At 64.5% G+C, this 18,592-nt stretch overlaps 4 protein-coding genes and 3 long non-coding RNA genes across 24 annotated transcripts in view; 4 read left to right on the top strand and 3 right to left on the bottom strand.

Moving 5' to 3' along the window:
- Positions 1 to 2,392: 2,392 nt before the first annotated feature.
- Positions 2,393 to 3,397, top strand: LOC138916742 (uncharacterized). 2 transcript variants are annotated; one of them, XR_011424090.1, is made up of 3 exons: positions 2,393 to 2,534; positions 2,979 to 3,053; positions 3,262 to 3,397. It is a non-coding gene; the product is annotated as an uncharacterized lncRNA (long non-coding RNA). The 2 variants fall into 2 exon arrangements; XR_011424089.1 differs by having other exon boundaries at positions 2,396 to 2,534; positions 2,958 to 3,053.
- Positions 3,398 to 4,303: 906 nt separating this feature from the next.
- On the top strand, positions 4,304 to 6,656 carry PPP1R14B (protein phosphatase 1 regulatory inhibitor subunit 14B). Its single transcript, XM_023654294.1, is given in 6 exon segments — positions 4,304 to 4,352; positions 4,355 to 4,461; positions 4,463 to 4,744; positions 5,826 to 5,909; positions 6,185 to 6,217; positions 6,314 to 6,656. Coding segments are annotated over 6 exon segments (609 nt in total). The 5' UTR covers positions 4,304 to 4,318; the 3' UTR covers positions 6,383 to 6,656.
- Positions 6,657 to 7,033: 377 nt separating this feature from the next.
- Positions 7,034 to 9,885, bottom strand: FKBP2 (FKBP prolyl isomerase 2). 5 transcript variants are annotated; one of them, XM_003362625.5, is made up of 6 exons: positions 9,698 to 9,885; positions 8,278 to 8,446; positions 7,828 to 7,940; positions 7,662 to 7,708; positions 7,264 to 7,299; positions 7,034 to 7,174 (listed from the first exon to the last, which is right to left on the bottom strand). In XM_003362625.5, exons 1-6 carry the CDS (start codon positions 9,757 to 9,759, stop codon positions 7,113 to 7,115), a joined length of 489 nt encoding a protein of 162 aa, XP_003362673.3. In that variant the 5' UTR covers positions 9,760 to 9,885; the 3' UTR covers positions 7,034 to 7,112. The 5 variants fall into 5 exon arrangements, with proteins under 5 accessions (XP_003362673.3, XP_070086263.1, XP_001489607.2 ...); XM_070230162.1 differs by lacking the exon at positions 9,698 to 9,885 and adding an exon at positions 9,295 to 9,672; XM_001489557.6 differs by lacking the exon at positions 9,698 to 9,885 and adding an exon at positions 8,616 to 9,313.
- On the top strand, positions 9,858 to 12,373 carry LOC111775960 (uncharacterized). Of its 2 annotated transcripts, none has more exons than XR_011424091.1 (3): positions 9,858 to 9,970; positions 10,297 to 10,492; positions 12,208 to 12,373. It is a non-coding gene; the product is annotated as an uncharacterized lncRNA (long non-coding RNA). The 2 variants fall into 2 exon arrangements; XR_002811937.2 differs by having other exon boundaries at positions 10,297 to 10,577.
- VEGFB (vascular endothelial growth factor B) lies at positions 11,442 to 14,846 on the bottom strand. Of its 4 annotated transcripts, none has more exons than XM_023654288.2 (7): positions 14,541 to 14,846; positions 13,964 to 14,024; positions 13,431 to 13,627; positions 13,182 to 13,255; positions 12,963 to 12,998; positions 12,509 to 12,744; positions 11,442 to 11,879 (listed from the first exon to the last, which is right to left on the bottom strand). In XM_023654288.2, exons 1-6 carry the CDS (start codon positions 14,598 to 14,600, stop codon positions 12,531 to 12,533), a joined length of 642 nt encoding a protein of 213 aa, XP_023510056.1. In that variant the 5' UTR covers positions 14,601 to 14,846; the 3' UTR covers positions 11,442 to 11,879; positions 12,509 to 12,530. The 4 variants fall into 4 exon arrangements, with proteins under 4 accessions (XP_023510056.1, XP_023510059.1, XP_023510060.1 ...); XM_023654291.2 differs by having other exon boundaries at positions 12,509 to 12,643; XM_023654292.2 differs by having other exon boundaries at positions 12,509 to 12,643; positions 13,964 to 14,006; positions 14,541 to 14,845.
- LOC138916743 (uncharacterized) overlaps positions 13,211 to 18,592 on the top strand; it is a 6,815-nt gene continuing 1,433 nt past the window's right edge. Inside the window, exons 1-3 of one of the 2 annotated variants that reach the window (XR_011424092.1) lie at positions 13,211 to 13,648; positions 13,794 to 14,035; positions 14,127 to 14,286. This is a non-coding gene — a long non-coding RNA (uncharacterized lncRNA). The remainder of the gene's footprint in view (positions 13,649 to 13,793; positions 14,036 to 14,126; positions 14,287 to 18,592) is intronic. The other variant, XR_011424093.1, reaches the window with a different exon arrangement.
- DNAJC4 (DnaJ heat shock protein family (Hsp40) member C4) lies at positions 15,144 to 18,327 on the bottom strand. Of its 8 annotated transcripts, none has more exons than XM_070230157.1 (7): positions 18,129 to 18,327; positions 17,848 to 18,030; positions 17,113 to 17,206; positions 16,438 to 16,622; positions 16,190 to 16,351; positions 15,430 to 15,516; positions 15,144 to 15,337 (listed from the first exon to the last, which is right to left on the bottom strand). In XM_070230157.1, exons 2-7 carry the CDS (start codon positions 17,931 to 17,933, stop codon positions 15,229 to 15,231), a joined length of 723 nt encoding a protein of 240 aa, XP_070086258.1. In that variant the 5' UTR covers positions 17,934 to 18,030; positions 18,129 to 18,327; the 3' UTR covers positions 15,144 to 15,228. The 8 variants fall into 8 exon arrangements, with proteins under 8 accessions (XP_070086258.1, XP_070086257.1, XP_070086259.1 ...); XM_070230156.1 differs by having other exon boundaries at positions 16,190 to 16,354; positions 18,129 to 18,325; XM_070230158.1 differs by having other exon boundaries at positions 16,190 to 16,354; positions 16,459 to 16,622; positions 18,129 to 18,320.

The following is an 18,592-nucleotide window of genomic DNA, read 5'->3' as shown; positions in this document are numbered from 1 at the left end:
GCCCTGGAACAGCTCCCTGCTTGTTCCGCAGACCCCCGTGACCGAACCAGGAGCCTGTCCCGGTGGGGCTCCCGACTGCAAACTGCAAAGGGGACAGCTAGTCGTTGGCCCAGAGGGGTCAGAAGCCTGGTGGGCATCCCGAATAAAGGGGGGAGGGGTTTGAGGAGGGGCTCTGCCAGGCCCGGCCCACAGCAGGTGCCCTGAAATCTTCTGTGTTCCGGGGATGGGGAGGGGGGAGGGCGCATGGGCAGTGGGATCGGTGGGGGCTGCGGCGCCTCCCGCAGGGCTTGGCTGGGGGGGCTCCTGCCTGCGGGCCCCTGTGGGAGCCCCCCCCAATACAGAGGCAGTAGCAGCAGCAGGTTTAAAGTAGAACTCATCCAGAGGGGCCAGCCAAGTCACCTAGAAACCCAGAAAGAGACGGAGCTGGTTCTAGGGGAGGAGGGGTCGGTAAAGGAGGAGCGGGCTCCTTTGCCCCGGGCTCTCAGGCCCCGGAGGGGAGCCCTGTCTGGCACGGCCATCCTCAAAATCCCCACCATGTTGGACGCCAACTGTAACCTAACGAATCTCCTCTTCTTGGGCTGAGGCCCTGTGGGGGGTGATTATTATCTCCACTCGAGGCCCAGAGTGGGGAAGGGACTTTCCCAAGGCCACACAGCTTTGTAGGAGGATCTCAGCCCTCTGACTTGAAGGCCGGTTCACATCCTGCCACCACTCCTTGCCCTTCAGGAGACAAAGAAAGGGCGACAGGACTTCTGATCCTCCTGCTCCCTCGCCAGAGCAGCAGAGCCATCCCAGAGAGACCCAGGGACCTCACTGGAGGTCTCACTGGGCAGAGCCACGCACGGTGGAGACTGGCCTCTGCTCCCACGGGCCTGGGTTCAAGTCTACCGGCAGACCTAGCCTCTCAGTGCCACGGCCACCTCGTCCTGAAGCTGTAGGTTGTTGGAGGATGAAATAAACAAACGGGTACAAGATGACCCCTGGCTGCAGGCAGCTGGACATCTCAGGATGGCGAACGGGCTGTGGGGGCATCAGAAAGGAAGGAGGAGAGGGCACAGATTAGCCCTGGGGCAGGGGGCCTGCGGGCCAGGGCGAGGGCTAGTGCAGCTGGGATCCAGGGCCTGAGCGGAGGGGTCCGAGCTGGGGGCCCTCAGCCTTGGGCAGGGCTTTTTCTCCTTGGAAGACAGCATGAGAGTCTGTTTCCCGGGCCTGAGCCTCCCTCCCCACCATGTCCCCTGAGGCCAGGGCAGCCCCCATTAGAGGGGCTCCTTCCTTGTTCCAGCCTTGGTAATGGTGATAGGGTTTCTCGGCAAGCAGTAATGGTGGAAGGAAGGCAGCCTTTCCGGCCTCTACCCTCTATTAAGGGAGCGGTCGCAGCCCACGGGACCCTCCTCAGGGCCTCTGCTTCAAGGAGGCGCTGAAAACAGCCTGAGCTGCGCTCTAGTGGAGGGGGGCCTTGTGGAGGGGGGCCAGGACCCCAGGAGGGGTGGGGCCGGGGAGGCACAGCCTGAGGCTGGAAGGATGAGAAGCAGCAGCAGCAGCAGCAGCCACCCGCCCGCTCCAGTCCCAGGAGGCTTCAGACAGGAGAGCAAGGGCTGGGATGTGGGCCCCAGAGCACGGAGCTCTCGGCCCCCAACCACCGGAGGTCTGTCAAATCAGCCCCCTTGAAGAGGCTCAGGGCAGGTAAGTGACTTGCCCTCCCTGGGCCGCTCAGCCTGCTGGGCGGAGCCAGGATTCGAACCCAGTTCTTCCACTCCAGGCTTCTATGCAGGGCAGCCCAGCCTCCAAGAAGGCCGCAGGCCATCATGGCCATCTGTGCTAACCGTTCTCAGGGCGAGTGCCCATGGGAAGGGACTAGTGGACTGGGGAGTCGGCCCCAGGAAGCTGGGCGCGCCCTGGGGGTGGCCTAGGAGGTGGAGGGAGGGAGAGTCAGGAAGCGCATCCCCAGCTCCTCCCTGCCCTGCCCAGAGAACCCCCAGGGGGTACCCTGAAATTTGGACACAACAGGAGACCTTCACACCAGCCCTGAGAGGAGGAGGGGGGGCAGAGCTGGGGCTGGCACCCAGGTCTTGGTGGCCTGTAGGCCCCACTCCCACAGCAAGCTACAGTGTACCCCCCTCTTGACCTTGAGCACCCCTAAGGCCCGATTCGCTGCTGGGGCTCAGAAAGCGGACGGCCTTGTGAGGTGAGGTGGGGTGTGGTGCAGAATTCGGACTTGGGTAAATTGCTCTTCCCATCAGGCCAGGCTCAGAGCCAGAGGCCAGGCTGGGAACGGGGCTCCCAGGGGAAAGGGTGGGTCCTGCCTAATCTGTAAGAGCAAGGGTCAGCCCTTTCCTGGCCCCCCAGGCTGGCTGAAGGGAGGCTAAGGCCAGAAGGGGAGCTGGGGAGGGAAGAGGTGTCAGCCACATCTGCCTGCCCTGGACGGAGCCCCCACCACTCAGCCCCTCAGTGAGAAGCGCACCTCACCCACCCTGCACACACACACACCATTCCCAGCCTCTGCCTTCTTGTTGTCTCCTCACCTCAACTACAAGGTAAGCCTAAAGTCTTAAGTTCGAGTTTGGCTCCTGCACCAGCTGTGTGACCCTGGGCCAGTCTCAACACCTCTCTGAAACCACCTACTGCATAGGGCTTCTATGCCCCCCAGAGAGAGGGTGTCTGTGGCGGGTTGAGACAGAAACACTTACTGCCTCTCAGACCCTGAGACTCTGCTTGGGACCGCAGGCGGTGAGCCTGCCATCTGCAAAAGCATCCCAGCCTTTTGGGGCGGTATCTAAGGGGAGGCAGAGGGGATGAATGGAGACTTGGAGTCAGGGGGTTTGAGCACACAGCCTGGGTTCGCTAGCTGAGCTCCATCTCCGTCCAGTCCAGCTGTGTGGCGGCTTCATTAACCCCTGCGGTGCAGTCATTGAACGTCCCATGCATTTTCCTCTCTCATCTTCATCATAACCTTCCAGGAAATTCATTCCTCCTTTCAGTCATTCGTGGGACCAATAGTTATGGTGCACCTCCTATGAGTCTGACGTCGGTGCTTAGAGTTCAAGAAGAATCAGGTAATTTGCCCGATATTCGTGGGTTTGAGGCCGAGCAGGCTGCCTCAGCCCTGGGCATCAGCACCACAGAAGGGCCGGACAGGTCTGGGCTCCGGGGAGCGCGGAGTCTAGAAGTGGGAGACAATGAACAAGCGAATGGGAGAGACTGCTGAAAGAGACAGAAATCACACGGGGTGGGTGCGGGAATGAGATACGCGGTCTGCTCCAGAGAGGTGGCCCAGGTAAGGCGCCTGTGAGATCTGCAGCACGGAAGGAGGCGCAGGGCGAGGATGTGCAGGAGAGCGAGCGCGGTGCCGTCACGCTGGAACCTACTCGAGAAACGCTTATTATGGGTCAGCTCTTATTATTATCTTTATCATCATGAGTTCCGGCTCCCCCACTTCCTAGCTCTTTACGCTCGAGTTTCCTCATTTGTACACACAGAGGTTGCGGGGTGCAGAGGGCGGCGCCCTGTCGAGGAGGGCGCCCCAAACAAGTTCTGCGCTCCCCTGCCGGGGCTCCGCTGCGGGGGAGGGGCGGCCATGCGGGACCGGACCCAGCGAACTACATTTCCCATAATCCCGTTCCCCGCCGCCATCTTGGCCGGTGGGCGGTGGCTGCCTGGGGTCTGGCCCTTCAGGCCACCAGGGTGGCTCTGCTCGCCCGCAATCCGGGCTTCCACCGTGGGGGGGCGCGGGACCCTGCCTGGTAGGGCGTCCGGGGACCTGGGCAGCTCCTGCCCACCTTCTCCACTCCTCCACTCCTGGGAGCCCAGTCCACGTGTCGGTCCGCACGGAGAAGCCGGCTCGCCCCCAGCTGGCCAAGGGCCAGAGGACCCAGACAGACATCGGGGGCTCCTACGTTTCCTCCCCGGACCTCCGTCCCACTCCGTCGCAGTGCCCACTCTCCTCCATTCCCAGACGGCCCCTGTTTTTGCTTCAATGAGGACAGAACACTAGGGTCCCGACGGGAGAGCAAATACTGGTACTGGGCGCTTAGAGCGCCTGGGTTTGGGGCAGGAAGGTTAAAAAGGATAGCGGACATCCAGGGCAAAACCCCTGACGCCTAGACCCTCCCCTAGCCCCCGCGCGGGGGCGGGGTAGGGGTGAGGGTTTTGCGGCGGGACTGGCCCTTTAAGGGGGTGTGGTCGGGGGGCGGGGGCAGCGAGCGAGACAGAGAAAGCGGCTTCGGCGGCGGCGGCTCGGGCGGCGGCCGCGGGGGACAAAGGGCGGGCGGATCGGCGGGGAGGGGGCGGGGCGCGGCCAGGCCAGGCCCGGGGGCTCCGCATGCTGCAGCTGCCCCCGGGCGCCCCCGCCGCCGCCCTCGCCGCGGAGCCGCGCGGACCCGAGCCCACGAGCTAACCCGAGCCAGCGGCCCGGAGCCAGCCGGCGGGCGTCCGGGAGGCGGCGGCGCAGGGAGGGGCCCGACGCGCGCACGTGGCCCCGGCGGCCGCCATGGCGGACAGCGGCCCCGCGGGGGGCGCGGCGTTGGCGGCCCCGGCCCCCCGGCCGGGCGGTGGCGGCCCCGGGCCCCGCGTCTACTTTCAGAGCCCCCCTGGGGCTGCAGGCGAGGGCCCGGGCGGCGCGGACGACGAGGGCCCAGTGAGGCGCCAAGGGAAGGTCACGGTCAAGTACGACCGCAAGGAGCTACGGAAGCGCCTCAACCTGGAGGAGTGGATCCTGGAGCAGCTCACTCGCCTCTACGACTGCCAGGTGTGTGTCCCCTCCCTGCGCCAACACCCTAAAATCGGTCCCGCGTCGGGCCGCCTGGGAACCCCACCTTGAACCCGCCTGTCACCCGAGTCAATGGGCGCTCCGCTTCCGCGCCCTCCCCTCCTCTCTGTACTCCCCGCCCCCAATGTGTGCTCTTTCTTGTCTGACCTAAGTCACTCCTCTCTTCTACGCTGTCTCGGACTCTGCCTTCCTCCTGCCGCTACCCTGGTCAAGCTTGGGGTCCTCTAGAAGCCTCAAAGGATTGCCCGGCCTTGGGCAGGAGGCATGGGGCTAGCCTGGGCTGGCCGTGGAAAGAGGTCTACCTAGTGCCTGCTAGCATAGAGTGGTTAAAAGGCGCTACCCTGGTTGGTTGGGGGGACTGTAAAGGGTCTGGGTTATTCTAATGGGCTAGCCTGGAACTCCATCTTGGCCGACGTGGGGCAGGCTAGCCCGCTCGCTGGGTTATGGTTCTCCACCCCATGACTCCTTCCTTGCTCAAATGGTGACTCAGGCCCCGGGGGGTAGGGCGGAGGAGTGGGCTTGCCCCGCACTGCCTACCCTAGCCTAGCCGTGGAATGCGCTGGCTCCAGACCCATGGATGCTTCCTGGGGGGGAGGGGTGGCAAGCACCCCCTCCCTCAGCAAAGCGTGGGCTCTTTGTTCCCCCTTTACCAGGCCTGGGTCCTTCCCACTGACCCCTCACCCTTCACTTCCTCCTCACTCCCGGGGAGCTGTGACAGGTGTTTGGGGGAAGGGAAGGGGCTGTGATGAGCTGGGACAGCTGGCCCCACCTGTGCTCTGGTTGAGATGGGGGGCCCGGAAGTTGGGGAGACACGTCTGCAGGGCTCCCAGCCCAGGGTCCCCAGCCCTAGCTGTCTGGCCTCATCTGGCATCCAGGGTGCCCACTGGCAGGGACAGGAAGCTCCCCCCGCATCGGGCAGTTTGCCTTGGCACGGGCCTGAGCTGTTTTCCTCCTCGGAGTAGCTGCTGCTGTCTGCTGGGCAAAGAGGGCTGGCTCGCCCTGTAGCAGGGCAGGGGCCCCGGCCGGAGAGCCCCTCTCAGACCCTCCCCCCTCCCCCCAGGAAGAGGAGATCCCCGAGCTGGAGATCGACGTGGACGAGCTCCTGGACATGGAGAGTGACGATACCCGGGCTGCCAGGGTCAAGGTGAGAGAGGGGCTGGGGGACAGCGCGGCCAGGTCAGGGAGCAGGGAGTAGGGGGCTGCCTGGAGGCTGTACCCCTTGGGGAAGCAAGGCTCTGGAGCCAGGTCTTCTTGGGTCTCAGCTTCCACCTGTCGAATGGGGCTGATGGTACTCGGCTAGCTGTTGAGTGGCTGTGGCTCCCCTGGGCCTCAGGGTGGCCCCAGTGCCGTGGAAGTGGGTACAGGTAAACTCTCGGCCTGTTCCTGAGAACTCACCAGTTATACGTATTCCCCCACTAGGAGCTGCTGGTTGACTGTTACAAACCCACTGAGGTGAGTGAGTGGTTTCCCCCAGGGCGGGCTGACAGGACAGCCTGGGCTCCCGTCTTCTTGGGGTCTGGTCTCCCTAATGTCCTTCCTCCTCTCCAGGCCTTCATCTCTGGCCTGCTGGACAAGATCCGGGGCATGCAGAAGCTGAGCACACCCCAGAAGAAGTAAGGGTCCCTGACCCAGCGGAACGGTGGCTCCCACAGGACAATCGCTGCCCCTCGACCTCATAGCAACAGCAATACCGGGGAGCCCCGTGGCCAGGCCTGGTGCCATGAGCAGGGCTCCCCGTGCCCCTGGCCCAGGGGCCTCTTCCCTGCCCCCTCAGTTTTCCATTTTTGGGGTTTTTTATTGTTATTAAACTGATGGGACTTTTTGTGTTTTTATATTGACTCTGCAGCGCGGGCCCTTTAATAAAGCTAGGATATGCCTTTGGTGCAGCTCACAGGCTCGGCTGGTCTCTTTGAGGGGGGACACACTGCTCCACAGCTACTGCCAGCTCAGCCTCTCCCCAGGTGACCACAAGCCTTCCTGAGGGCCACGTAGCCATGGGGATAGCCCAGTGCTACTCCCAGACCAAGAGCTGGAAGCGGCTGGGGAGCTGGAGGGGAATGGTATTGCTGCTGGTGGGCAGGAACACTCCTTTCCCCCCCGGGCAAGGCCACCATGCCACCCAGGGCCTGGCCATGGTGATCCCCAGGACATTGAGCCTCGACCCCAAGGCTCTGCAGCCAGGAAAGGAGGGGATGGGGGCGGTGCTGAGGCGGGAGCTGTGGCTTCTAAGTCTCTCAGGGCCCACACACAAAACACAGGCTCACTTGATGGGCTTTAAGTTTTTTTTTGTTTTTTTAAACAGTCTGGTCCCTGACGGGGGCCTCGCCGCTGCCCCTCCCCAGTGTGGCTACAGTTCTGAACGTCGCTCGATTTTGAGGAGCTCCACTTCAAACACCAGGGTTGCACCACCTGCAGGGGAGAAGTGGGGTCAGGCTGAGAACCAGGGCCACCGGGAGACGGGATGGGCACGGGAGACGGGAGGTGGGAAGAAGTATTACCTGGAATCTTGGGGGGAGCTCCCCGCTCTCCGTACCCTGTCAAAGATGCAGAGAGAAACAAAGTGAGCTGTGGCCAGGCCAAGAGGCGTTCCGCAGACATCCGGGCTGAAGCCAGGCCTCTGCCCAGCTCAGCAAGGCCAGAAATGGAGATGGTGTAATGGAGATGGGAGGGGGCTGTGAAAGGCCTGGGAGAGGGCAGAGGGTGGGCACCAGAGCGGGTGCCCCAAGGGTCTTGCCCCATCCCCCATGCTGGACATAGTCAGACTTGGAAGAGGCATGTAGTGTAATGAATGGATGGGGTGCAGACCAATGCGGAGGCTGAATTAACCTTCACCCTTCCCCAGACACACACCCTGAACCCGGAACTCCCCCATCCCCACTCAGGAAGGGCCTCTTACCCAGCTCTGACGGGATCACCAGCTTCCGCTTTTCCCCCTCACACATCCTGCAGGACAACACGTGTTCAGCACATGGCAGCACCAGGCTCCCTGCCTCCCACCTTAAACCTGGTGTGTGCCCCCCACAGTTCATCTCCTGGCCCACAGCCATGGCCCCCCGACTCACCCCAGCAGCCCCTGGTCCCAGCCCTTGATGACCTGGCCCGTGCCCAGGGAGAACACAAAGGGCTGGTTCTGGGGCAGGCTGCTGTCAAACTCCGTCCCATCTTCCAGCTTTCCCTGTGGGATCGTGGGAAGGCCAGTGAGGAAGAGGGGCCTCCCTGGGACTCCCCCTACCCCAGCTGCTCTTTCCATCAAGCTGGCCCCCCATAGCACTGGCAGCCATAGTCCTAGAAGGGGACAGAGCCTTGGGTGGCTCACAGTACATTGTCACTGCTTGCTGATGCCACTCTAGCGAGTAGACAGGGAAAAGCAAGTAAAACCATGGAAACTGGTGTAGAAGGGACAGGGAACTTGCCCAAGGTCACCCACCTTGTTGGCAGAGGAACCTGGCTCCCAAGTCCTCCCTGGTCTCCAGAAGACCCACCCACCCCCAAAGCTCCGCCCCCGCACCCACCGTGTAGTGCATGTGCAGCACGTCCCCCTTGCGCGATTTGATAGGACAGTGGTCTACCCGCTTCTTCACTCCGATCTGCAGCTTCCGTTTGCCCTCGGCCCCTGCGGCCGTGGCCAGGGCGCTCAGGCAGATGGACAGTACTGTCAGGACCCAGCTCAGCCTCATGTCTCTGCGGGGACAGACCCCGACCGACCAACCGACGGGGGGAGAGGGCGGGGAAGGCATGGAATACTGGCAGGTACCAGGAAGATTCCACCCCCAACATGTCTTGCCTGCCCCTGGGGATCCCCTTGTCCCGGGTCACCGCCCCCTCCCCGGGACTCCCCGGCCACACTTACCAGTCCAGTGAGAAGGGGGCTTGCCCGAGGACCCCAGCAGCGGGGGGAGGGGGTCAGGGGAGGCCACAGCAGCCAGGGCCCCGCCCCTTGGCTCACCCCCAGCCCTTCCTTCCCTCCCGGTCCCCAATTCCGCTCTTCAATTCCCACCCGTCCCTTTACGCAAAGTCCAGACCCTATCTGACTGCACAGCAGTTGCCCCGACTGGGCGACCCCACTCACGCCACACCCAGTTGCCCCCCGCCCAGCACACCCACACCTCTGCGGCCGCTGCAGGGGGCCGGCTCCGAGGCACCCACACATCGCCGCTAGACGGCTCAGGGGAGCCCCGGTCCTCCGGGGGTACCCCCCAGGCCGGCCCTGAGCCTCCGCCCGGGGCGCCGCCCCAGCTCTGAGCCCTCGGGGGTCTGCGGGGCACCCAGACTGGCCCCGCGTCGGGTGATCGCCGAGCCCGCTCCACCCACACCACCTCTCCCGGGGGAGTTCTCGGCCTACCGCGGCCCCAGGCCCGGCCACCACGGAGACCGCCCCCGCGTGGACGTCCAGGGCCATTACCTGGACCTACCCCTTCACTGGGCTCCTTGGCCCCGCCTTTTAGGGGGCGTGGTTCCGCCCCCTGCCCTGGAGCCCCGCCCTCGACAGAACTAGACCCCCTTTCCTGAACCGTAGCCACGCCACTCACCGGCTGAAGCCCCGCCCCCAGCGTCTGGGCTCCGTCCCCCTCGGTCTCCAAACCCGGGGCTCCGCCTTCCTCCTGTTCCAGCTCCTCCTCCAAGGGCCAGGCCCCGCCCCCCACCGGCCCTAGCCCCGCCCCCAGCCCCGGAGCTCCGCCTTCCACTGGCACCAGCTCAGAGGGCCCACCCGCCTCCGTTCCACGTCCCGCCCCGAGTCCCGGGGCCCCGCCCCGTGCGGAGTGAGAACCCTCCCCCTGCGGCATCCCCAGACAGCTCCGACCCCAACCCCCAATTTCCTCGTAACCTATCCCTCGTTGACACCCGGAGCCCCGGCCCGCTCCTGCCCGGCCTGATCCAGCCTGCCCCCTTGCACCCCGGCTCCCCCCAGCCCGGGCTGTGGCCCCCGCTCACCTCCTCGCCGCGCCCCCGGAGTCAACCCCAGCCGCGCCGCCGTCTCTGCGCAGGCGCGTCATCGTCGCCACCAAGCCGGGCCACGCCGCCCGCCCTCATTGGACCGTGCGAAACCCGCTGCCACACGCCCGCCGGGGCGGCTCCTTTGCTGGCTCCGCCTCCCACGCCGCCACGTGACCTACGCGTCCCTTCCGGTGGCGCGGTAGTCCGTGAAGTTAGGTGAAAGTGACTTCCGAAAGGGCCGAAGGCACTTCCGGTCGACGTGACTTTAAGGTCAGGAGGGCGCGAGTTCCCAGAGGGGGTCTCGAGACGCCATTTTCCGTCGCCCCCCTCCTCTCCCACTGCCCTCCTGTTTGCCCCTGAGCCGCTTCAGGATCCACATCCCCAGTTAGATGCTGTGGAAAGAGCCCGGGCTTCAGAGTGAGACCTGGGCTGGAATTTGGGGGGTGCCTCTCATTGACTGGCTATGTGACCTTGAGCCCGTTCCTTGGCCTGGTGGCATTTGGCGTCCCTGTAACGCAGGGCCCCCGTGGGATGAGGGGATGATGCGCATCAGGCCCTGGCCCATGCGAACGCTCTCCCCGCTTTCTCTCCCCCAGCATCCGTGCCCGCCCGAGCCGCCGCGCTGACCACCGAGTCACGACTGGAGCGGTCGGGCCGGGCCTGTTCCCCGACCAGACTGATGTTCAGACGCCCGCGCACCCGGCAGTGCCCATAAACATCTGTCCATCGGAGTAATGAACCCGCAGCTGGGAGGCAGCTAAATCTGAGTGTTGGGAAGACGGCCGGCTTGAGGTCAACCCCCAGGGCCATCAGCCTTTCTGAGCCTGTTTCCTCCACTGAGAAAGGAACACCATCACAGCGCCCACCTCGGGCTGAGGTCTCCGCGAGGGGTGCCTATGAGGGCTAAGCGGGCGCGCCAGGCCCCCTGGCCCTCACCTGTCTCCCTCTGATTGGGCGGCGGCATTTTCACTGACAGCGTGGCTGAGAGATGATCTGGAAATAGCCATCGCTGTCAGAGATTGCCCCTTCTGGCTTAACCCCACTCCTGCCTGGGGCCCAACAAGATCATGACCACACTCTCCAAGCTGAGAAGGCCTCCCTTAGCGTAGCCGCTTTGGGTTGACCTCTGCCCTGAAGGTCCTGCCTCAGCAGGGCAACACCAGGAAGGTGAAGATGGAGAAAAAGCTGGGGGCGGCGGGAGCTGTCTCCCAAACCACACCCGCCAGCCACGGCCCTTCCCTTTCAGGGCGGTGGGCATGAGGTGGGGACAGGGCAGCCGTGACTTTAGAGTTAAGCTACAGGGGGCAGGGAGGGTGGGTGTTCTTTTCTGTCATGTGAAGACAGACTCAAACTTCCCTGGAGCCCAAGGGCCCTGACCACAGCAATCATCCATTCCCCGCGTGTGCACAGGGAGAAACTGAGGCCCAGAGAGAGGGGCAGTGACAACCAAGGTCATTCAGCAGATCCAGCTCCCACCTCAAGCTCACTGGCCATAAGGGGCCGTCTCCTTCCAAAAGGAACCCTTGTGATAGCAGGGGGCGGGGACTCCCTGGGGCCTGGCAAGAAGAGCATGAATGAAGAACGCACGATTCTGGCTGTGACCTGGTGTGTGGCCTCAGGCCTCATTTCCTCCATCAGTAAGACAGACAAGCTCCGGGTCTGGGAGGCAGTGGGATGCAGACATTGGTGTCCAAACCAGCCAGCCTGGACAGTGACAAACAGTGACACAGGCAGGGACAGCTCCTTCCATCTCTTTTATCAGGGTTGGGGGTCACAGTTCTTGTCCCAGAGCCCAACTCCCTTGATGTGCAGAGGATCGGGGTCTTCTTAGCGAGGGGAGGGCAGACCCAGTTGTAAGATGCTCACTTGCACAGGGTGGTTAAAAACGGAGATGGGACCCCATTCTCTCCCGAGTGGGAACGTGAGCGCTCTTGCTGCCTCCAAGTCTCCTCGTCCCACTCTGTCCACCCTGTTGGGTGGCAGCCTTGGAGAAATAGGGACAAGTGGAAAGCCCTTCGAGAAGCCCAGGGCCTGGAGCAGCTTCCGCCCAGGCTGAGGTCTTGTGGGCTGGGCCGGTCACACCAGGCTGCCCTCTTGTCCTCCTCTGGGGTGTGGCCTGTGAGGCAAGTGGCCCCGCTGAGTCTGAAAAGCGATGTGTCACCTTCGCAGCTTCCGGCACCTGCGGAGGAGAGGAGAGGGGTCTGTTCATGCTGACGGAGCTCTGTCCAGCTCCTCTAGACTCCCCCCGCCCTTGCTAGCTTCTGGAAACCCCACTCTCCTTACACTCCTGGGAGGCCCCAACCGGCCGGCCCACATGATGCCACCCCATGGCCTCACTGTGGAAGGGCGGGGTGGTGACAAGCACCTCAGACAAGGGCGGACAAGGTTCCACTATGTCCCCTGGCCTCTCCGAGCCCATAAGGTGGGACAAATGTCTATCACAGGGGCTTCTGGGAAGGCCCAGAGCTTTGCAAATTGGCAAGCTGCCTCTCTCATTTCTATTCCAGGCCAATGTCACCTCCTCCAGGACATCTCTGGCCTCTCAAAGATGCTGTCAGGTGCCCCTTACCACAGCCCTTGCCACCCTCTGCTGCCATCGCATGTCCTCGTGTCTGACTCCCGCCTCAGCACGGGAGCCTTGTCTGCGCTGATCCCAGTGCCAGCAGATGCTTGGTAAATATTTGTTCAACACATTCAACAGCTCCCCCCTCGCTGGCTCTTCTCCCACTGGTGGGATCGCCCTGGACCTGCTCCAGGACAGGGCCCTGACGCCTTCCCTAACCAACTCACTCTCCCCCAGCTCCTCACCTGCAGGTGTCTGGGTTGAGCTCTAAGCCCCGCCCTTGGCAACGGAGGAAGCTGCGGCGTCGGCAGCGGCAGTGACAGGTCCGGGGGTCAGGGCGCTGGCGGCGCTGGGTGCAGCGTGGGCAGAGGGGCCTGGGACTGGAGTGGGATGGGTGATGTCAGCTGGGGAGGGTGCTCCGGGGGCAGAGTCCCAGCCCGGAACAGAGCGGGGCTGGGGACGGTGGTGGGGAGTGGAAGCCCTAGGAGGAGAAGCAACATGTCTGGGGCGGGAAGGAAGAATGTTCCCGAGAGCTGGGGTCGGGTCCGAGCACACAGCAGAGGAAGGGGAGAGAAGGACATCAGTGGGAGGGGAAGGGTGGGACACAGCTGCTGACACACCCCTGCGCCACCCACACCTTACATGCTGGGTGCTGGGCCTGGGCTCCAACCCACCTCAGCAGGAGCCCAAGAGACTCACCTGTCCGGCTTCACAGCACTCTCTTTTTTTTTTGGTCTGAAAAGTAAGAGACAAAGACAACAAGGACAATCAGGAAAGCCAAGCACCTACTCTCTTGACCCAGATTCCAGGCCTCTCCCGGCTCTACTCTCGGAGACCTGGTCCCCACTGAGGGTCCACCATGCCCAAAACCCCCTGAGCCTGGTCTCTGTGAGCTCAGAAGTGGGGCCTGGCTGGCACCTGCATTCACATTGGCTGTGTTCTTCCAGAGACATCTCCCCCAGCTGGCTGCTCGGGTACCGGATCATGAGGATCTGTGCTCGGGACAACAGAGAAAGAGACAGTGAGAGAGACAATGACAGAGAGAGAGGAAAGGATGCTCTGTGGGCTGGAGGGGGAGGAGCCTGCCCACCAGCCAGGACTCCGGCTGCCACCCCTCAGCCCTCAGAGCGGCGCCAGCATCCACGCCAGCTGGGCATGCCCCAGTACCTGCATCCGGACTTGGTGCTGCCCGGTGGGCACGCACTCCAGGCCGTCGTCAGGGCAGCAGCCGCCGCAGCGCTGCACAGTCACGCAGCTGGGCACCAGTTGCTTGGCCACAGTGCCCATGAGCTCCACAGTCAGGGGCACCACCACCTCCCGCGGCTGGCAGGTGGCACGAGCATACACATCTATCCATGACATCACTGGGGGCAGATGTGTGAGGGGTAAGTCCCACTGGGCTTCCTGCAGCTGCTCCCTCATTCCCCTACCCTGGGCCTGGCAGCTGCTCTCCCTAGTTCCCCTGTCACAGCCCCCTCCACCCGCCCCCTCTGCCCTCCCAATCTGTCCTCCGCTGCCCTGTTCATCCAGAACCCAGGAACCCCACTGCCTCCATGTCCTCTGCTGTGAAATGGGCAGGATCAGAGCTTGCATCTTACAGAGCAGCTGCGATTACACAGTGGAAGGACACAGGAGCCTGGGATCAGGGCAGGGACCGGCGCTCTCAGTGCTGGCTAGTGCAGAGTTCTTGTTGCTATTACCTTTCTTCTGGTGGCCAGCGGCATCAGGCTGAGAGACTGGGGCCTGTGGGAGAGAAGAGACCTGGACCCAAGGTGCATCCCAGGAAGGGGCTGTCCCAGTCGCTGTCCCTGGGGCGCTGCCCTTGGGTCAGGACGCTTCACCTCCTCTCTGACATTTTTCCAGACTGCTGTGTTCCTGAGGCCGCTCCAGCTTTACTTGTCCTCTCCTGGCCACCTGGGACCTGCCCTAGCACCGATCGGCCAGGCGCGCTCTGCGGGTGGCATCACTCTCCCACCCTGGAGGGGGCCGCAATCGGCAGGGGGCACAGTGGGAGCCAAACCAGGTCCTGCGGGCACCAACGCGGCCCCGCCCCCGGCTGCGCCCAGGGGACGGGGTGGGGCGGGGGAGTGGCCCTGGGGCTGGGCTGGCGGCCGGCGGAGAAGGACACCTCCCGTGGGATGCCCGGGCCAGGTCCCCGCGACGCCCCAGCGCGCGGCCAGACCCCACGGGTCCCCCGGCCGCGGCGGCCCCGCGCCTCCCCACTTCCGCCAACCTTGAGAGAGGGCACGGCTGGCGGGCGGGCGGGGACGCACGTACCTGGGCGGGGGCCAGCTGCAGCAGCGCGGCGAGCAGCAGCCGGCGGAGCAGGGGGCTCATGGTGCCCGCGGGGGCCGCGCGCCGGGGGCGCCCGCATCGCCCTAGCCGGGCGGCGCGGGGGGCGGCGGCAGCCAGAGCCCCATGGCGCGGGCCCGGGCGCGGCGGGCGGGGGCCGGGCGCGGGGGGCGGCTCCTCCGCGGCCCCCTCCCGAGCCCTGGGCGCAGGCAGCGCAGCGCAGCGCAGCGGCGGCGGCCGGAGGAGCCGGGCGGGCGGGCGGCCGCTGGCGGCGGCGGGCGGCGGCGGCGGGGACGGCGGGGACGGCGGGGGCGGTGGGGGGCCGGGCCCGGGCTGGCGGGCGGGCGGCTCATGTGACCCAGACACGCGCTCCCCACCCGGCCGCGGGGCGGGGGAGGGGGGGCGAGGCCGCCGCCGGGGCCCGCCCCCTCCACACACCCCCTCCCGCGGCAGCGGGGGAAAGGGGACGCGCCGCCCAGGGGGCTGGGCTCCTGGGTCGCTGCCGCCAGATCCCGGAGGGCGGGGCGCGTCCGGCGGAGAGGCCCGGGCGGGGGGCGCTGGACCTGAAGGAGGGAGGCGGACACGGGCTCTGAGAATCATTTTATTGCACGCATTTCGGGGAGTCGGGAGTCCCGGGAGGGGACGCCCAGGAGGTCCCATCCAGGGATGCGCCTCAGGGGCTGGTGCTCGGGGGCGCGATCCCCGGGCCTGGGGGAGGCCCAGGTGGCGGCTGCAGCTGCTGCCTCTGCCGGTACTCCTGCTGGAGCCTGGCTCTGTTGGCCCTGCAGGAGAGAGCAGCCGGGTGGTCGGGACAGGGACCCTGGAGGGTGGTGCCAGGACGGTGGAGAGAGGGCAGGACAGAGCAGGGACAGACCTGGCCCGGGCCCGCGTGTCATTGTAGATGGCCGTGATGATCCGATCCTTTTCATCCATGAAGCTACGGTGCACCTGCTCCAGCTTCCTGCAAGGGGATTACCGTTAACCCTGGAGCCCCCAATCCCTGCTGTCCCCAAGTCCCACCCCCTCCACCCCACTCTAGGGTCTTACAGCTTTGCATCTGTGGGGACCTCAGCCTAACTGCCTGTGCTGGGTGGGGAGGGGGGCACAGAGTGGCCGGCGCCTGTCCAGGGTCCAGTGGCCACCCAGGTCCCTGGCTGTCCTGCTGACAGTGGTGACAGCTGCTCTGAGCACCAGGGTGGTCCTCACAGGAGACTAGAAAGGGCTGTACATCTCACGCAACCACTGAACGAGGCCGGCTGCCAACAGTGGGCACGGGCCTTTAGGCATCTTTGCTGTAGAACCTGTGTCATGCGTGCATGAGAGTGGCGGGGAGACAACTGAGTGAGGACAGTGCTGGTGAGGCCTCTTCCCAACGCACTTCCTTCTTGTGCGTGATTTTGGGTGGCTCCAGCACTCCCTGGCAGCCAACAGCAAAGATTTACATTCTAATTATAAAAAACGGAAAATGACATTAGCCCTCAGTGCAGAGCTGCCTGTGCCAAGGGAGAGGCTCCGGAGAGACACAAGACGAGAGAGTGTGGGCCACAGGGGTGGTGTGGATGGACAGCTGACCGCCCTGGGCTCCCTCACCCATATCCCTCCCCCCAACACCCCAGGGGAAGGCAAGGACGCACCTGAAGGCAGCGTAGTGCAGGCCCATGCCTGCCAGCATGATCAGGAGGCAGTACCCCAGCACGCGCTGGTTGTGTTTCCGCTGCTGCTGCCTCAACTCTGGTCCCTGAGGCCTCACGCCATGAAACTGGGCCCAGTATTGTGCATTGGGGGGTGCCCAGGAGCTGCTGGGAGGGAGAAGAAAGGACAGGGTGGGGATGACACTCCCAAGGAGACATAGAGGGGCAAGAAGGGGGCAGGACTCCTGTACCTGTGTGCTTGATGAGCAGACCTGGGATGGGCTGTGGCTCCTGGAGACTTTGTGGGAGTTGCTGAGCGGAGCTGGTGGTCGTAGCTGCGGCGGCTCTGCTCGCGGCTGAGCACCTGGTATGCCTCGCTCAGCTCCACAAAGCGGCAGTGCAGGGATGGGTTCCCGGGGTCCCGGTCAGGGTGCAGCTGGGTGGGGCAGGACTCCCCTCATCTCCCTTTCTGTGCCCCTTCCCAGGCCCCATCCCAGTAATGTGCACCCACAAGGGCTCAAATCATTCTCAGAAGCCCCACCTGGGCAGGGACCCTCACTCTCAGGCCTGCCCACCCTTCCAGAAGGCCAGAGAGTCAGGAAGCACAGACTCCTGCCCCCTCCCCTTGTGCAAGCCCTCCCCACCTGCTTTCTGGCTCTCACTATGTGCCCTGGTCCAGGCTTTCTTAAGAGCAGGCAAGTCAAGAGAACCAAGCCCAGGCCATCAGACAGGGCCCCTGCCCCCCCCCCCAACCTGTCCTCCCCCCTGGCAGACCTCTGTCCTTGGGGCGCCTCCCCCTCCCTATGCATGCTGAAGGAATGTGGCATCCATCTGAATGAGCCACCCTGCTCCATTCCTGGGAAGCTGGAGTGTGCCCCATCTGGCTCAGACTTCCCGCTCCTCTCCCCACCTGGGACCACTGGTACCTCTTTGGACTTGGAGAAGAAAGCTCGTTTAACTTCTTCAGCGCTGGCACCCGGGTGCACCCCCAACAGTTCATAGTAGTTACTGGGGCCAGACCTGTGCAGAGAGGCCCAAACCCGTAGGGGCTGAGGAAACACAGAGGGTACCCCTTCTCTGCCCCTCCCAGCCCCCCGGGGCCACACCCTTCAACTCAGCAACCAGGAGCTGAGAGGCTGAAGCAGGCACCAAGAGAGATCTAACTCCAACCCACCCCTCCCCCTGAGTGTGCGGGGGTCTGGTGCAGATCAGGACATCTCAAAGTGTAGTCCTCAGACCCCTTGCGCCAGAAACACCTGAAAAGCTTGTTTAAAAAAGCAGATTCCTGAGCCCCACCTCATTCCTGCCGATCGGAATCTCCAGAGCAGGGCCCCGGAATCTGCATTTTTAACTCCACCTCCCCCGGTGGGTCATGCACAGCTTAACAATGACTGGAGTTGTGGAAAGTGCACTGGGTTTGATTTGGGCTCAAATTCCAGATCTGCCACGTAACTCGCTGTATGACCTTAGGGGTCGTGCCTTAATCTCTGATCCTGTGTCCTCCGCAGTGAAGGTGAGGGTTACCTGTCACAGCCTGTAAGGCACCTGACAGAGCAGAGAGATCCCGACTAAATCGGCACCCACGGGAGGGTCTAGAGCTGGGCAGGCCCTCAGCAAAAACCCATTGAACGATCCGGCCGGCCCCCCGGCGCCCGACTCACCGCTGCCGGGCGGCCGTGGCGAGGAGCCGTGCGGGAGGGCTGCGGGGCCACGGCCGGCACAGGCGCAGGGGCAGCAGGGGCAGCATGGCGGCGGGCGGGCGGCTGGGGAGAGGAAGCCACAAAGGAGGGCATTGGGGCCGGGACGGGCGAGACTTCACGCGCTGCGGGGCCGAGGGAAGGGGCCTGGCCGCGGTTACTCGCCAAGGCAAACTGGAGCAGACCGGGGGAGCCAGGCGCGGGTGGGGCGTCCTTGTGCAGGGCCAGGCCCCCGTGTCCCGGACCTGTCCGGCCTCTGCCCCGGCGAGCGGGGCCCTTCTCCACACCAGCCTCGGCGCCTGGACACCCAGCCGCGAACCCCGAGACCCCCGCCCCTAACAGGGAGCTCAGGGGGCGGGCGAAGGAGGAGCCACAACCAAGCCCCGCCCCGCCGCCCTCACGAACTCCGTGGCCGCCGCCATTTCCTGCTTCTATTCAGGCCCCGCCCCCGCGTTGTCATTGGCTTAGACACCCTGACCACGCCCGCCTTCCCGGAAGTCGCGGCGAGGGCTCCGCCCCCCCCCCACGTCCGTTGGCGGAGGCCGGCGGAGGTGCGGGAAGGTGCGGGCGCCGACCCGGTAGGCGGGCGGCACCGAGCCTGACCCTTAGTGAGGCTTTCGGCCCGGGCGCCGTCGCTGTCCCGCAGGCATGGCTGTCAGTCCGCGCTGCAAGAGACACAAAGCAGCTCCCACCCTATAGTCGGCCCAGA

This window comes from Equus caballus, chromosome 12, assembly GCF_041296265.1.
Source record: "Equus caballus isolate H_3958 breed thoroughbred chromosome 12, TB-T2T, whole genome shotgun sequence".
NCBI lineage: Eukaryota > Metazoa > Chordata > Mammalia > Perissodactyla > Equidae > Equus > Equus caballus.
Note: the sequence above shows the minus strand (reverse complement) of the source record. Positions and strands in the feature narration are given on the sequence as shown.

What these genes read in the sequence shown, in the direction of transcription:
- DNAJC4 (XM_070230156.1), bottom strand. Translation starts at nt 17,933, where the DNA reads ATGCTGCCCCTGCTGCCCCTGCGCCTGTGCCGGCCGTGGCCCCGCAGC. An exon ending in TCTTCTCCAAGTCCAAAGAG is followed by an intron (nt 16,623 to 17,112) that starts GTACCAGTGGTC and finishes TGCCCCACCCAG; the next exon opens with CTGCACCCTGACCGGGACCC. An exon ending in CTGCACTACGCTGCCTTCAG is followed by an intron (nt 15,517 to 16,189) that starts GTGCGTCCTTGC and finishes ATCCCCTTGCAG; the next exon opens with GAAGCTGGAGCAGGTGCACC.
- FKBP2 (XM_023654295.2), bottom strand. Translation starts at nt 9,164, where the DNA reads ATGGCCCTGGACGTCCACGCGGGGGCGGTCTCCGTGGTGGCCGGGCCT. An exon ending in TGCTGCACATGCACTACACG is followed by an intron (nt 7,941 to 8,277) that starts GTGGGTGCGGGG and finishes ACGATCCCACAG; the next exon opens with GGAAAGCTGGAAGATGGGAC. An exon ending in TGGGACCAGGGGCTGCTGGG is followed by an intron (nt 7,709 to 7,827) that starts GTGAGTCGGGGG and finishes GTTGTCCTGCAG; the next exon opens with GATGTGTGAGGGGGAAAAGC.
- VEGFB (XM_023654288.2), bottom strand. Translation starts at nt 14,600, where the DNA reads ATGAGCCCCCTGCTCCGCCGGCTGCTGCTCGCCGCGCTGCTGCAGCTG. An exon ending in AGCACCAAGTCCGGATGCAG is followed by an intron (nt 13,256 to 13,430) that starts GTACTGGGGCAT and finishes TCCCGAGCACAG; the next exon opens with ATCCTCATGATCCGGTACCC. An exon ending in AGTGCTGTGAAGCCGGACAG is followed by an intron (nt 12,745 to 12,962) that starts GTGAGTCTCTTG and finishes TTCTCCTCCTAG; the next exon opens with GGCTTCCACTCCCCACCACC.